Raw genomic sequence first — 18,222 nt, forward strand, 5'->3', positions numbered from 1 at the left:
AATATAATGAACCTCTATATAGCCATCACCCAGCTTCAATAATTATCACTTTATGGCCAATCTTGTTTCATTTGTATTCTTCCTCACTTATCCCTTCATCCACTTACCCCTGATTAGCTTATTTTGATGCTTCCTTCCCCCACTGGTTTAATGTGTAGCAAATCCCAGACATCTTTGCAACAAGTTTTGAAGGATACAGCACAATTCTTAACATGCTTACTTCCAAGGGGGAAATGACTAGTCTTCTATGAAGGCAGAGGGACAAAATAATCATCTCATTTAACTCTTTCAACTTCCACTTGTGAGAACCAAGAAAAAGCGGACTAGACTTGGTATTCCATACAGTACGATTTTTTTGAACTAATAAGGCTTTAGAGAAGCTGCAGGACTAGATTAGAACCTTAGAATATAATTGGTTTGAGACCATTCCCAATCTCCCAACTTTGTTCAACTCCACCCTGTCCTTCCAAAAGAATTATAACTTGTAAATTTGGAGCTGATTGAGAAAGATCTCTTCTTGTCTTGGATCCTGGATAAGAACTGGATATTGTTATGAGGGGTCTTTAGATTCCTAAAGGTCCTGCAGAAGAACTTGGCTAATTTGTAACTTCAAGGGCATAGCATTAGATGTCCCAAACTAAAAATGTGTCGCTTGCCTGTTTCAGTTATGCCTTTCTCTTTGATCATTACCCAAGTAACTACTCCAAAGGGAACTCTCCTCCATTTTAAAATCTGGACCAATTGACAATATTGACACTATCTCATTTAACCTATAATGTAAGTCCTAGTCACCTCCCATCTGATTCCAAAACCCTCTTGTCCTAGATTCCAGTGCCACTCACCCATCATGACATGGCTGGCTCATCAGACTCTTTTAGGGAACTAGATCAAAAAGCCTATATTTTCTCCCATTTAAAGACATTTGTCTGTCTTATTGGATCTTGGCACATATGAATTAATAAGTATTCAACACTGTTAGCAAACAAACTACAGAATCAAAGCATTACATTGGAAACACTGTTCCAACATAAAGGATCTCTGGAACATATACTTCAATTTGAAAAAGAATTATTTTAATGTGGTAGGATGGGAAACCAAGCGTAAAGGCTATGAACTTAACAACATCTCATTGTCTGTGACAGGCCAATCTAAGATTACCAAGACTGCCTAGCTATCTAATTTTCTCGTAAAACAATTCTGAGGTATGTCTTCTTCAGGACTAAATATTGTTAAATGATTTATTAAGAAAGATGCACTTGTTTATTACTTCCTTTATTTAAATGTTTTCTATGTACTATTTCATATATCCTAAGTTGTGTGTGAAATACTTCATATTTTTTTAACTGGACAAAAAGTACTATGGAAATCCAGTCAATTTGGTTTTGGCATGTGGTGGGGAAGATGTACCTCATAAGGAAACTTTTTCACAACATATTATTTACTTTCAAAAGAATTAATATTTTCAAAAGAAACATGTCATCTTTGTAGATTGCAACAATGGGAAAGGTGTGATGATGGCTTTTTGTTAAGGTGATCTAAATTGGGCGGTGAGATGGAAAGTTTTTTAAAGCTTTATTTTGTTCCTTTATGTTAAGAAGGAGTAAGGCAGCAAAAGCACTATTACAAGGATGGGAAGAATGCTTTATGGAACAAGTGAGTTATGGAACTTAGAAATCTAAGTTTGAAAGCAAAGAAATTCTAATTTAAAGAAGAAACTTGCTTCAACTGGAGGTTGAACTATGTTAAAGTAGTCCACATAAGGAAATTTTCTGCTTTTGTTTTTAATGAGAGTGATGCTTGTTAGCTCCAACATAAACATTCACATGATGATAATTTCCTGACAAAAATATACAGCTAAACTAAAAATCCTTCTGCATATTTCCTACTTGGACTTTCACACAAACCATGTAAATACTTCACATATTTTATTTAGACACATAAACAGATTACTTTGCATGTCATTGCGCAGTCTCCATTTTATGTGACAAATCTAAAGTGAAAACATACTGGAATATAAATTAGATAAATAGGCACTCCTCACCTGACAACTTTGAAATTTTCAGAGATAAGCAGTGTGAAACTTATGAGAGGGAAATGTATCACTACTACCTCTATTGATCTTAATCACAAATTGGAAAAGATATGTATTTGTCATTTAAATATATAGAACAGCTCTTTATATCATCACATTTTGTATTACAATTGAAAAAACTGTTAAGTATGATAAGGATGTTGTTATGACCTCAATTCACTATCCATGGATCAAGTGAGCCAATAAAGTGCTGACTTCTTACTTTTTAAAATCTTTGTGGATATATAATAGGTGTATATATTTATGAGGTACATGAGATATTTTGATACAGGCATGCAATGTGAAATAATCACATCATGGAGAATTGGGTATCCATCCACTTAAGTATTTATTGGTGTTACAAACAATCCAATTATACTCTTAGTTATTTTAAAATGTACAATTAAGCTATTATTGACTATACTCACCCTGTTGTGCTATCAAATACTAGGTCTTATTCATACTTTCTAACCATATAGTTTTTGTACACATTAAGCATCCCCAGTTCCCCTCGCACACCCCTTTTCCCAGCTTCCGGTAACCATCCTTCTACTCTCTATATCCATGAGTTCAACTGTTTTGACTTTTAGATCTGACAAATAATTGAGAACATGCAATGTTTGTCTTTCTGTTTCTGGCTTATGTCACTTAACATAGTGACCTCTAGTTCCATCCATGACTCCTTAACTGCCCCCGAATTTTGGACACTGTTTTTTTTAAGTATTTTGGAAAACTCACACCTGTTCTCATTTTTAAACCTTAATAATAACAGTTTCCTATTAAGCTAATAAAACTTCCCCTTATATTATTTGTAATGTGTGCATAACATAGAACACTTTTTTTACAGTTACATATATGAATTATTGGCAGAGGAGAAACTCCTCTGTTGTTCCTACACCAAGGGAAAAAAAATGTAAGGACTGTATAGCTCATGAAGAATATTAACATTTTTCTATGACAAAATATTGATAAAACTGGAATTGTATCAATTCATGTTATGGAGCTTAACATTTTAGCCAAAATATTAAGATAATATAAATGAGGCTTTTAGCTTCATATCAAGACCTATTTGAATACTTCTAGAAAAGAACATTAAAAGTTTTTTCCTCATTTATGGTTTGATGTAGTGTAGTGCCCCAACTGTTCTTAATGGTTTCTTAGTATAATGCATAATTATTATTATATAATTATAAGGCATTGCAGAATTTTATGTGGATACTTGCAAAGATATTTCAGTTCAAAACTTCAAATTATATACCCAAATATGTTTGTTGCCTTAATCTGTACTTGGACAAAGGCAACATTTTAATTTTTGCTAAGTCTTAACTTTAGCCAGATGGGTTGAAATTTAAAATTTTCATACTCATCTTGCATTGAAAAAATACTTGTGTTCACTTATGTTCACTTTGTAAGGTCATTAAAGCCCAATTGCTAAATCAACTTCTAAGCATACTAAATACTCTGCTACAAAATATTTCTCCCAAGTAGGATAAATCTGTCAAGTATTTGCTGTTGCTATTTTTATTCCCTAGGTCTTTATATCTATGTAATATTTCAATGACATGTTTGCATACCACTATGAAAAAACTTACCTTCCTTCCACCTACTACTACCATATTGTGTTATATGTTTTTTAAGAGGTAGGCTCATTTGGGGAAGGTATGCTTTAAAAGAACAGATTTGCCAAGGGACTAATATGTACTTAGAACCAGAATAGCATACTGTATAATTTAGTGGACTTAGTTATTTTAAAAGATATTATTCCACTTCCCTACTAAATGAAATTAATCATCACCTTTGACTTAGCTATCTCTCCAACAGGTGAAAATACTGTGAATAAAGCATATCTTTTAGTCATAAGGCCTAGTGTGAAAAGCAAAGTAGATATGTATTCTATACTAGCTATTATTTTTGCTTCAATTGTATTTTATCTTTTTCTGTTAAAAAAAAAAAAACCATGATTTCATCTTGTGACTGAACTGCACATATAATATCAGAGAAAATCTTCTAATGGCATAACTTGTAAAATCTCTACCCCAACAAATTAGTTCAATATCTAGGAGGCACCCTATCTGAAAAATAATGAGCTATCTTCTACAGTGTCTGCAATCAAACTTTAAACAAGCAGGTCCCTCTTTCAATTAGTGTGTTGTTATACTGAATACATGAGTGTTACAGAAAAGATTTAGGTCTCATAAATGGCTGAAGAAGCTGTCATCTACAGAACTAATTCATTCCATTAGATTTCTTGGGTTAGCAGCATGGTTCCAAATTCTGATTGGCCTTTAGTGATGGAAAAATAACAAAGTACTAATGCAGACACTCACACACACACAAAACAAAAACGCCTTTGAGTTGTAATACTTTGAAGTGGATCCATTCATGGCTAGAAAAGAAAAAAAAAGTTATCTTACAACTGGTTCATAATTAAAGTCAATGTTACTGTATGCAAAGTTATGGAAAATTATTTAAATTGGTATGCATAAAACAAAAGGACATCCATTGCACTTTTGTGGCACTGTTTTATACATATATTCAATGACACAATGATTTGTCTTTCTTACTTTAGTCATGGTATGTTTCAAATGACTTTAAGAGTGAAAGAGAATTAAGTAGATTTCCTTCTTAGTATTATTTAGAGTTTAAGTATGTCCAATTGTCTCTTAATAAATATGGATTTTCATCTGTGAATGCATTTAAATATATTCTGACCTTGCTATCAGTATCTATAGATTCTTCAAATATCAATTTTGATTTTTACTGCTGCACATTTTTACTGGAGAGAGAAGTAGCGGCTACTGTTCTGTAGACCCTTTATTTGGCAGGTCTTCATATTGCCACCTCTGGGACACATGTGGTTAGGGTTAGTAGCAGCAATTGCTTCTCAGTCTTAACTTTCGGCATCAAATTATCTTTGGCAAATTTTAAATTCTATGGGTTGATAATTAGTAGTAAGTAATTTTCAGCTAATTAATGACCTAACAAAAACAACATTTCAGAGTTTAAATGCGGTTATTTTTACTTTGGGATTACTAAACATTGGTTGCTTTCATTGATGACAACAACCATACTTAAAAGATTGATTGCTGGATTGTAGTAAAAGAAGGGCTTCAGCGCTAAAGAAACTTTTTGGATTTTTTTTTGTTGACTTAAATATTTGAGCTTGTTCAACCAAAAGATGTTTCTAAAAGTTATTTAACAGATGTTTAATTTTATTAACTATACATCTGAAGTGTAATTTTTAAATATTTTTCAAAAGGTTCTGCAGAATACCTGATTGATATTTGTATATTTGTCTATTGCTCATCATAGTATACTTAAGCATTTTAAGGCTTTTATTGAAGTATAATAAACATGTAGAAAAAATTGACATAAGAATTCAAATAAATGAATTTTCCCAAACTGAACATGCATATGCAACCATCTCCCAGATAAAGAAACAGAACATTATTAAGACCCTGAATCCCTCCTTATGCTTCCTTTTAATCAGTGTCCACCCCACAAGGATAACCATTTCTTCATTTAATAGCCATAGATTTAGTTTTGCCTACTTTTAGTACCTCAGTAGTTTGACAGGTAGATAATTTATCATAAGAAGTCAAAAGCTGTCATTTTCACAATGTTTTAAGTCAGATCGGTATGATTTGAGAACTAGAATCCTCAAACTTTTCTCTGTTCATTTCACCAGAAGGATATCACACATTCCTATGATCCCTACCAGTGGCTTACTATTAGAATCTCTTGAACCAGTGTAGGAGTATATAATTAGGAAAAAAACCCAAGAACATTCTGTTAGCAGTTTTTCAACCTCAACACTATTTACTAGGGGCTGGACAATTCTTTGTTGTGGGAGACTGTCCTTCACACTGTATTATGTTCAGCAGCATCCTAGTTCTCTAACCACTAGATGCCAATAATACCCACCCCTCTGTTGTGAAAACCAAAAATGTCTCTAGACATTGCTAAATGTCCCCTAAGGTACAAAATTGCTGCTGCAGAGAGCAACTGTGCTAGGGAATATATAGTTGGCCCTTGGTATCCACGGGTTCTCCACCAATGATGGGTTGAAAATATTCAGGAAAAATATCGCTTCTGTAATGAACATGTACAGACTTTTTTTACTGTTATTACCGCCTAAACAATACAGTATAACATGTACTTAGAATCTACATTGAATTAGGTATCGTAAGCTAGAAATGACTTAAAGTATACAGTAAGATGTGCATAGGTTATATGCAAATATTATGCCATTTTGTATAAGGGACTTGAGCATGTACAGATTTTGATATCTGCAGGGGATCCTGGAACCAATCTCTCATGGATATTGAAGGACAACTATATACCCCCTGTTTGATGATCATTACTTTAAAACTTAATAGAGCAATATGTGAAAGTTTTAGAGAAGTAGCTCTCATTCCTTTATAAGAAGGTTTCAATAATCAGTCCCCTTAGCAATGGATTGGACCACCTAAAAGATGCTAAGATCCATGTCACCTGGCCATTTTGGAGGATGTTGTAGAAGGTAAAGTAAATATTGGAGTATATGATGTTTAAAGTATTCTTCAGCAGCCTCACTATAACTGTGGGATTTAAAGCTGGAGGATGTTACAATCTAGTGAGGAAGCTAGAAGCATCTCTTCTTTCTAAATCCTAATTTTATATATATATACACACACACATATATATACACACACACGTATATACATGTGTGTGTATATATATGTAAAATCCACAGGAATAAGTACCACATGCAAGACTGCAAGACAATTCTATTGAAACATGCCTCTTCTCCATTTTCCAGTTGCCTTCATAATTGTCTATGACATTTGCTACCTGCTTTAGAAAAAGGGAAACTTTTTGGAAAATTTGAATGGAACCCATTCAATAACTACTGAGCTAGGCAAGAAAATAAATAAAATTAGTATATCACTAATGTTTATCTTCCTTTTGTGGGGCAAAAATTATATTTATATTATAGCTTAAATAATCAATTATATTGCCCTATGTATCAATCTTTCCAAAATTTCTTAATTCCCACTATGTATCAATAATGGAAACAGAAAATCCCAAGAGAAAAAAATACTCAAAAGTTTTTGGTTCATTTGATTTTTTACATCAGTTTTAAAAAGCTGTACATATATAATCGGTCGGGCGCGGTGGATCACGCCTGTAATCCCAACACTTTGGGAGGCCGAGGCGTGCAGATCACGAGGTCAAGAGATCGAGACCATCCTGACTAACACAGTGAAACCCCGTCTCTACTAAAAATACAAAAAGAATTACCCGGGCATAGTGGCGGGCGCCTGTAGTCCCAGCTACTCGGGAGGCTGAGGCATGAGAATGGCGTGAACCCAGGAGGCGAAGCTTGCAGTAAGCCGAGATCGCGCCACTGCACTCCAGCCTGGGCCGCAGAGGGAGGCTCCATCTCAAAAAAAAAAAAAAAAAAAAAAAAAAAAAAAAAAGAAAAGAAAAAAACCTGTACATATATAATCAAAATAGGGCTAAAAATGTCCAAGTGAACTTACACAAGTGTATTTGTCTTCTGTTTTCTCAATCACAATAGTCTGTGTTTCACTACCCGGTGGTATATATTCGTAGTCATCATACAGGAGGCCTAGGATTGGATATTGTGTCCTGTACCTGTAGACAAGAAAAGAGTTTACAGGCTGCATGAGAAAATAACTTACATTCCTTTTTAGTCACTCCTAGTTTGATTGCCCTTATTAAGCCAATTTGGCTCTGAATGACTTTTTAACTGTTACTGAAAAAAGAAAAAAAAATCCAATTTCAATGGACAAAGATGTACAACCATTATTTTCAAGAAAATAAAATAGAGAGACTTCTGTTTCTGGCCATGATGGACCACTGGCAGCACAGGACAGTGACCCCAGAAAAGGGAAGCAAATGATATGGGCCCTACAAGTGACTAGCTCACTGCCTGGAGAGATTTTCTTGGTCACAGGATAAGGAAAAGGAAGCTAAACAGATCCCAGCAGTCTCACCAAGATGAGATGATAAAGTTTAGAATAAATATAGGCAAAGGCACCCTGAGTTTGTGCGGCACAGGAGCAGACAGAAGAGAGCTACATAGGCAGAGGTCAGGACAGCTGTAGGGGTTTTCCCAAGAACCTTTGGGTGAGTACGGATCAGTGTGTCTATATGTGGAGAAGCTACCAAGACTTAGGAAATAATGACTAGAAAAGAGCAGGCTGGCAATTTTTGGAGCTCTCATAGGGTTGGTAATGTTTTGTGTTCCACTAAGCAGAGTGAAAAGCTCTCCCGATGTAGAGGCCATCAGATAGATACCACAGAATATTGTCTTAGTAGTGGGATAAAATTAGCCTCAAAGTACAGGTTATTCTCAAAAAGCTTAAAAGCAAGGCTTGAATGTATGAAATTGTTTCCAAGTAATTTCCTCTCAGAACAAAACCCCAAATATTTTAAGTAATACCCTAGCAAAAATCTAAAATTCAACAATATAAAATCACAATTCATGGCATTCAATGAAAAATGAATAGTCATGCAATGGAAGATATGACTAATAATGAAGAGAAATATAAATTAGTAGAAACAGACCAAGAGACAATACTGATAAAAAATTAGTAGGCAGATGTGCATTTATTACAAACATGCAAAATATACAATGTATATTCAAGAAGTTAGAGGAAAGCATGAACACAATGAGGAGAGAAATAGAGAATATAAAAAAGATCCACAATGGACTTCTAAAGATTAAAAATATAGATGGCATTAACAGCAGATTAGGCACTGCCTTAAAAAAAGACCAGTAAATTAACAGCAGATTAGGCACTGCATTAAAAAAAAAGACCAATAAATTTGAATACATCAAGAGAAATAATCTAAAATAAAACAAAAGAAAATGGAAAAAAAATGAACGAAGCATGAAATAACTGTGGAAAATATCAAATGTCCTTATATATGTATAATTAAAGTCCTGCAGGATTGGCAGCAGAAAAAAATAATTGAAGACATAATGACCAAATTATTTCCAAGTGTGATGTAAAGCTATAAACACATGTATCCAAGAAGCTCAGTGAATGTGAAAAAAAGAAACATGAAGAAAACTACAGAGAGGCACATCATTATCAAATTGCTGAAAACCAGTCAAAGAGAATCTTAAAAACAGTCTCAGAGAAGAAAGGACATTATTCAAAGAACAAAAATCATAAGATTAACAAAAAACTTATCAGTCACAATGAAAGTCAGAAGACAGAAGAGCAACATTGTTAAAGTACTTTTTTAAAAAAAGTGTAAAAAAAAAATGTCCTTAATCTGATAAGCAACTTCAGCAAACTCTCAGGATACAAAATCAATGTACAAAAATCACAAGCATTCTTATACACCAATAACAGAAAAACAGAGAGCCAAATCATGAGTGATCTCTCATTCACAGTTGCTTCAAAGAGAATGAAATACCTAGGAATCCAACTTACAAGGGATGTGAAGGACCTCTTCAAGGAAAACTACAAACCACTGCCCAGCGAAATAAAAGAAGACACAAACAAATGGAAGAACAGTCCATGCTCATGGATAGGAAGAATCAATATCGGAAAATGGTCATAGTGCCCAAGGTAGTTTATACATTCAATGCCATCCCCATCAAGCTACCAATGACTTTCTTCACGGAATTGGAAAAAACTACTTTCAAGTTCATATGGAACCAAAAAAGAGCCCGCATTTCCAAGAAAATCCAAAGCCAAAAGAAAAAAGTTGGAGGCATCACGCTACCTGACTTCAAACTATATACAAGGCTACAGTAACCAAAACAGCATGGTACTGGTACCAAAACAGATATATAGACCAACGGAACAGAACAGAGCCCTCAGAAATAATACCACACATCTGCAACCATCTGATCTTTGACAAACCTGACAAAAACAAGAAATGGGGAAAGGATTCCCTATTTAATAAATGGTGCTGGGAAAACTGGCTAGCCATGTGGAGAAAGCTGAAACTGGATCCCTTCCTTACACCTTATACAAAAATTAATTCAAGATGGATTAAGGACTTAAATGTTAGACCTAAAACCATAAAAACCCTAGAAGAAAACCTAGGTAATACCATTCAGGCCATAGGCATGAGCAAGGATTTCATGACTAAAACACCAAAAGCAATGACAACAAAAGCCAGAATTGACAAATGGGACCAAATTAAACTAAAGAGCTTCTGCACAGCAAAAGAAACCACCATCAGAGTGAACAGGCAACCTACAGAATGGGAGAAAATTTTTGCAATCTACCCATCTGACAAAGGGCTAATATCCAGAATCTACAAAGAACTTAAACAAATTTACAAGAAAAAATCAAACAACCCCATCAAAAAGTAGGCAAAGGACATGAACAGACACTTCTCAAAAGAAGACATTTATGCAGCCAACAGACACATGAAAAGATGTTCATCATCACTGGTCATCAGAGAAATGCACATCAAAACCACAATGAGATACCATCTCACACTAGTTAGAATGGCGATCATTAAAAAGGAAACAATAGGTGCTGGAGAAGATGTGGAGAATTAGGAACACTTTTACACTGTTGGTGGGACTGTAAACTAGTTCAACCATTGTGGAAGACAGTGTGGCGATTCCTCAAGGATCTAGAACTAGAAATACCATTTGACCCATCCATCCCATTACTGGGTATATGCCCAACGGATTATAAATCATGCTGCTATAAAGACACATGCACAGGTATGTTTATTGTGTCGCTATTCACAATAGCAAAGACTTGGAATCAACCCAAATGTCTATCAATGATAGACTGGATTAAGAAAATGTGGGATATATACACCATGGAATACTATGCAGCCATAAAAAAGGATGAGTTCATGTCCTTTGTAGTGACGTGGATGAAGCTGGAAACCATAATTCTGAGCAAACTATTCCAAGGACAGAAAACCAAATACCCCATGTTCTTACTCACAGGTGGGAATTAAACAATGAGAACACTTGGACACAGGGTGGGGAACATCACACACCAGGGCCTGTCATGGGGTGCCCCGAGGGGGAAGGGATAGCATTAGGAGATATACATAATATAAATGACAAGTTGATGGGTGCAGCACACCAACATGGCACATGTATACATATGTAACAAACCTGCACATTGTGCACATGTACCCTAGACTTAAAGTATAATAAAAATAAAAAAAAAAGACCAGCTTACTCGTCTATACACAACAAAAATATTTTTGAATAATGAAGAATTGATAAAGACTATTTTCAGACTTAAAAGGCCAAAAGAAGTATTCAGCAGAAAAGAAGCATGATAAGAAATGTTAAAAGAAGTTTTTAAGGCAAAGGGAAAATGATACAAGATAGAAATTTGAATTTGACCAAAGTAATACATAGTACCAGAAAAGATTAATATGTAGGTGAATTTAAAATATTTTTTTTCTTATTGTTAATATTTCTTTAAAAGATAATTGACTGTTGAAAACAAAAATAATAATGTATTTAGGGGCTAATGATATATGTAAAATAAGTATATATGATAAAAATAGTGAAAGTCATATTAGTCATATGAAGGGGAAATGGAAGTTGATTATTACAAAGTTGTTATGCTACATGTGATGGGATCTAATATTATTGGAAAATAAGCAGTGATCACTTAAAGAAGAATATTATAAACCCTACAGCAATCAAAAGAAAGAAGTATACCTAATAAGCTAATAAAATAGATTAAACGAAACATGAAGAAATAATCCAAAAGAAGAGAGGAAAAGAGAACAAAAATGTGAGGTAAATAGAAAACAAATAGCAAGAAAGTAAATTTAAATCTCTCCATATAGATATGTATGGCCTAAACACTCCAATTAAAAAGCAAAGATTGTTAAATTAGATAAAAACTCAAGACCCAACTACATGTGCTATTTACAAAAACCATACAATCCTTAACACTTTACCAACAAGCAAACTAATAGATTAGTGTAAAAGGATGGAAACATATGTACCATGCAATTTCTAATCAAAAGAAAGTTGGAGTGGTTATATAAATATCAGATGAAGTAGCCTTCAGAACAAGAAGCATTAGTGCAGATAAAGGGTGATTTTATAATGATAAAGGTGTCAATTCATCAACAAGATGTAGCAATCCTAAATGTTCATTCATCAATAAAACATAACAATCCTAAATGTTTATGTACCTCCCAGCAGAAATTCAAAATACATGAAGCAAATACTGATAGAACTGAAAGGAGAAATAAGCAAATCCACAATTAGAGTTGGAGATTTTGGCATGCCTTTCAAGATAATTGATATAAGTAGAAAGAAAATTAGTAAATATATAGATGAAATCCCCAAATATGTGGAAACCAAAAAATACAAATCTGAAAAACCGGTAGATCCAAGTACAAATTAAAAGGAAAGTTAGAAAATATTTTGAACTGAATGCAAATGAAAATATAACTTATCAAAATTGTGGGATGCAGCTAAAATAGTGCTTAAGTAGAAATTTATAGCATTCAAAGTTTATATTACAAAAGAAGAATGGTCTAAAATCAATGACCTATGTTTCCAGGTTTTGAAACTGGAAAAGAAACAGAAAAGTAAGTGGAAAATAACAAGAAAAAACAAAGATAGGAGAAGAAATCAGTGAAATAGGAAAGAGAGAAACAGTATAGGAAAATCAATTAAATTGAAAGCTGATTCTTCAAGAATATCAACTTAAATTAACACAACTCTAGTCAGACTGGTTAGCAAAGAAAAAGAACATACAGTTTACCAATATCAAGAAAGAAGGGATATCCCTATAGGTCCTACAGTCTTTGAAAGAATAATAAAGAAATATTATGGCAATTTTATGCCAAAACTTGGCAATTTAGATGAAATGCACAAATTCCTCGAGAGCTACAAACTAAAAAAGCTAACTAAAGAAGAAATAGATAATCTGAATAAGTATGGGTCAATTTTTAAAATTGAATTTGCAATTAGATGCTTTCACACAAAGTCAACTCCAGTCCAGGATGACTTTACTAGTTATCTCTACCAAAAAATTAACAAGTAAATGATATCAATCTTACATAAACTCTTCCAAAATATAAAATAGTAGGGCATACTTCTCAACTCATTGTATGAGGTCAGCATTACTCTGGTGACAAAGCAGTCAGAGGCATCATGAGAAAAGAAATGTACAGGCTAATATCACTAGTGAATACAGGTGTCAGATCCTTAACAAAATTTGAGCAAATTGGATCTAGCAATTTATAAAAAGGATACTACATTAATCTAGCACAATTTATCCCAGTAACAAAAGGTTGGTTTAATATTCAAAAATCAGCAATTCATCATTTTAACAGATCAAACAATAAAAACTTACGTTTGGGTTTGGGATTTTAAGAATAGAGGAGTAAGGAGTTTGACAGACCCTCCCTACAATAAAACAATTATTTGATGATTTCACTGGTTAAAACAAACTGCATATTTAAAAAAATTAATCATTTTAAGTCTCTGGAACTCATTTAAGGGAGGACAGCAAATAGAAAAATATTCAAGAAAATCTACTGAACCTTGTTAAGAACATTGAAAGACTATGATATTTGAGCCATGACCTGCTTCGTCCAACTACCTCCTATCCCTAAGCTCCTGTTTCGGGCAAGAGTGGTTGAGAAGTCGTACTCTCTTCTTCTACCCTGTCCCCCACTTGTAGAATGGAAACTCTATAGCAGACATGGCAGGCTGAAAATATTGGGTTCCAGATCAACTCTATCCAACATACTCCTTGGTCAGAGATTCCACAATGACAGAAGCAAGCCAAGGAGACCACAGGCTGCCACCTCCCCTCAATGTCCACTGACAGAACAGATTGTCACTGGAAAAAGTGGGTACCTGCTCCAGTTCTGGTGCAGTAGCACAGGGATTCTTCCCAGGTTGAAAGGCAATGATATGGTTTGACTGTCTCCCCACCAAGATCTCAACTTGAATTGTATCTACCAGAATTCTCACGTGTTGTTGGAGAGATCCAGGGAAGGTAATCGAATCATGGGGGCTGGTCTTTCCTGTGCTATTCTCTTGATAGTGAGTAAGTCTCATGAGATCTTATGGGTTTATCAGGGGTTTCTGTTTTTGCATCTTTCTCATTTTCTCTTGCCACTGCCATGTAGGAAATGCCTTTCACATCCCGCCATAATTCTCAGGCCTCTCCAGCCATGTGGAACTGTTAAGTTCAATTAAACCTCTTTTTGTTCTCAGTTTCAGATATATGTTTATCAGCAGCATGAAAACGAACTAATACAGGCTGTCTATAAGTACAAATGCTATGCAGCTCTGTGTGATGGGACTGACTTCATTTGAAACAGATAATGTAAAAATCCACATCTAAGAACGCTGTTGAAAATACTGATGGACTTTGTGGAGAGCAATTAAGAAGAGGCTGGAGGCTCTAGAATACAAGCAAAATGGCAGAGCAGCCTGAAGATAAATAGGAAAAGAGATGGCTAAAAAGAGTCCTCCTGGGATCACAGTCATTTATGGGAGTCAAGAAAGCTACGCACATATGCTAGGCCACAACCACTCAGGCGCATGCAGAGCAGAAATTGGGGGAAGAAATGAAAGCATGTCACAAGGTGGACATACCATCAACACAGGTCACATGACTCACTGGCGCAAGGGGCTTAAATGTAACCTCTAACAAATTGTTGAACAAAAAGTTGCTCTGGTCCAGGGGCAATTCCTAGGAAGCCAAGCTACAAATAAAATCAGGTTCATACATGGCAGTCGGGCCAACCATGTGCATGCCCAAGGCTGCACGCTCTCATGTGCAATCAAGGAGGGAGCTTCCAATACACTAGTCTCTGGCTGAATGTGGGTCAAAAAAATGCAAATATCCTGAACTGTGATGGCAGCTCCCAAGCCACACATATATCCAATAGTGTAAAAATAAAACTGAGTAAGGTGTCATAAGCACAACTTTTTACCACTAGGTGGCTTATTCAAGCTTGGGGGCATCCTCTGGGTAGTTCAGTCAGAAGGGAAAAAGCAAAAAAACCAAAACAAACACACACACACACACACACACACACAAAAAAAAAAAAAAAAAAAAAAACAAGAGAAAAAATCTGAACAGGGACACTAGAAGATAAACAATTTGGAGAAAACAAAAGACTTTGAAGAATTAGTTTAGGGAAAGTACTAAGTACATAATCATGCAAACAACCCCTAGCAAGAGGTGGGGGTGTGGGAACAGGGATCAGTATCCAGAGTTGCTACAGCATATTCTTCAAAATGTCTAATTTTCAAAATAAAATTATAAAACATGCGAATAAAGAAGAAATACTGACACATAAAAGGAGGGAAGAAAGCAGGCAATAGAAAATTTTTGTATTTTGTTTATTTTTCAACTTATATTTCAGAAAACGGAGTACAAGTGCAAGTCTGTTACAAAAGTTTACATGATGCTGAGGTTTGTGGTATGAATGACCCTGTCACCCAAGTATTGAACATGGTACCCATAGTTTTTCAGCCCTTGCCTGCTGCCATCTCTCCACCCTCCAGTAGTCCCCAGTGTCTACTGTTCCAATCTTTATGCCCATGAGTATCCCATGTTTAGCTCCCACATTTAAGTGAGAACATGCACTATCTGGTTTTCTGCTTCTGTTAGTTTTATATAGGATAATGGCCTCCAGGTGCATTCCTTTTACTTCAAAATACATGATTTTTTTTATGGCTGCACAGTATTACATGGTGTATATATACCACATTATCTTCTTCCAGTCCAACATTGATGGGCACCTGGGTTGATTCCATGTTTTTGCTATTTTGAAATAACACTGCAATGAACATGCAGGTGCATGTGTCTTTGGGTAGAATGATTTTTTTTACTTTGGGTATATACCCAGAAATGCGAATGCTGGGTCAAATGGTAAACTCGTAGTTCTTTGAGGAATCTCCAAACCGCTTTCCACAGTGGCTGAACTAATTTACATTCCTACCAACAGTGCATAAGCATTCCCTTTGATCTGCACCCTCATCAGCACCTGTTTTTTATCGACTTTTTAATAATGGCCATTCTAACTGGTGTGAAATGTTATCACATTGTGGTTTTACTTTTATTTCTCTGATCATTAGTGATGATAAGCATTTTATTCATGTTTGGTGGTTTCTTGTATGTCTTCATTTGAGAAGTGTATGTTCATATCCATTGCCCCTTTTTAATGATTTTTTTTTTGCTTGTTGATTTAAGTTCCTTACAGATTCTGCATATTAGAACTTTGTCAGATACAGAGTTAGTGCATATTTTCTCCCATTTTGTAGGTTGTCTGTTTACTCCCTTGATATTTTCTCTTGCTCAGCAGAAGTTCTTTAGTTTAATTAGATACCGTTTGTCAATTTTCGCTTTTGTTGTCGTTGCTTTTGACATCTTCGTCATTACATCTTTGTCTGTGCCTGTGTCCTGAATGGTAATGCCTAGATTGTCTTCCAGGAATTTTATAGTTTTGGAGTTTACATTTAAGTCTTTAGTTCATCTTGAGTTAATTTTTGCATATAGTGTAAGGAGGGGTCCAGTTTGAATCTTCTGCATATGGATAGCCAGTTATCCTGGCACCATTTATTGAATAGGGAATTCTTTCCCCATTATTTGTTTTTGAAACCTTGGTCAAAGATCAGATAGTTATAGGTGTGTGGCCTTATTTCTGGGTTCTCTATTCTGTTCCATTGGTCTACGTGTCTGTTCTTGTACCAGTACCATGCTGTTTTGGTTAGCGTAGCCCTGTAGTATAAATTAAAGTTGAGTAGTGTGATGCCCCCAAGCTTTGTTCTTTTTGTTTTGGATTGCCTTGGCTGTACGGGCTCTTTTTTGGTTCCATATGAATTTTAAAAGTTTTTTTTTGTAGTTATGTGAAGAATGTCAAAGATAGTTAAGTGGAAATAGTATTGAATCTATAAATTGCTTTGGGCAGTATGGTCATTTTAACAATATTGATTCTTCCTATCCATAAGCATGGAATCATTTTCCATTTCTTTGCGGCATCTCTGATGTTTTTTTTTTTTTTTTTTTTTTTTGAGCAGTGTTTTGTAGTTCTACTTGTAGAGATCTTTCACCTCCCTAGTTAGCTGTATTCCTTTTTGTGACAATTGTTAATAGGAGGTCGTTTCTGATTTGGCTCTCTGCTTGATATTTGTTGGTGGATAGGAATGCTAGTGACTTTTTCACATTGATTTTGTATCCTGAGACTTTGCTGAAGTTGTTTATCAGCTTAAGAAACTTTTGGACTGAGACTGTGGAGTTTTCTAGATATAGGATCATGTCATCTGCAAACACGGATAGTTTGACTTCCTCTCTTCCTATTTGGATGCCTTTATTTCTTTCTCTTGCCTGATTGCCCTGTTCAGTACTTGAATGTTCAACATTCAATACTATGTTCAGTAGGAGTGGTGAGAGAGGGCATCCTTTTCTTGTGCTGGTTTTCAGTGGGAATGCTTCCAGCTTTTGCCCATTCAGTATGATGTTGGCCGTGGCTTTTTCACACATGGCTCGTATTATTTTGAGGTATGTTCCTTCCATACCTAGTTTATTGAGAAATTTTAACATAAATGGATGTTGAATTTTATAGAAAGCCTTTTCTGCATCTATTGAGATAATCATGTGTTTTTTGTCTTTAGTTGTGTTTATGTGATAAATCAGTTATTAATTTGTATATGTCTAACCAACCTTGTGTTCCAGGGATGAAGCCTACTTGATTATGATGGGTAAGCTTTTTGATGAACTGCTGGATTTGGTTTGCCAGTATTTGTTGAGGATTTTTGCATTGATGTTCATCAAGGGTATTGACCTGAAATTTTCATTTTGTTTTTGTATCTCTGCCAGGTTTTGATATCAGGGTGATGCTGGCCTCATATAACGAGCTAGGGAGGAGTCCTTCTTCCTCTGTCTTGTAGAATAGTTTCAGCAGGAATGGTCCCAGCTCTTCTTTGTATCTTTGGTAGAATTCAGCTGTGAATCCGCCTAGTCCTGGCCTTTTTGTTGTTGTTGTTTGGCACGCTATTTATTACTGCCTCAATTTCAAAACTCATTATTGGTCTGTTAGAGGATTAAATCTCTTCCTGGTTCACTCTTGGGAGGGTGTATGTGTCCAGGAGTTAATCCTGGACACAGCAAAAGAAACCATCAACAGAGTAAACAGACAACCTACAG

General features: G+C 35.1%; 1 protein-coding gene across 3 annotated transcripts in view; it reads right to left on the minus strand.

Annotated features, from left to right (window-relative positions):
• Positions 1-2,401: 2,401 nt before the first annotated feature.
• The window catches only part of POF1B (POF1B actin binding protein), a 107,569-nt gene continuing 91,748 nt past the window's right edge, over positions 2,402-18,222 (minus strand). For 2 of the 3 annotated variants that reach the window (XM_077988095.1, XM_015127759.3), the window contains exons 16-17: positions 7,597-7,711; positions 2,402-4,457 (exon numbers count right to left, since the gene is read on the minus strand). In XM_077988095.1, coding sequence (XP_077844221.1) covers positions 4,452-4,457; positions 7,597-7,711 — 121 coding nt within the window. In that variant the 3' untranslated portion in view covers positions 2,402-4,451. Of the gene's footprint in view, positions 4,458-7,557; positions 7,712-18,222 lie in introns of those variants that run through there. The other variant, XM_015127757.3, reaches the window with a different exon arrangement.

The sequence above is a fragment of the Macaca mulatta genome, chromosome X (assembly GCF_049350105.2).
Source record: "Macaca mulatta isolate MMU2019108-1 chromosome X, T2T-MMU8v2.0, whole genome shotgun sequence".
NCBI lineage: Eukaryota > Metazoa > Chordata > Mammalia > Primates > Cercopithecidae > Macaca > Macaca mulatta.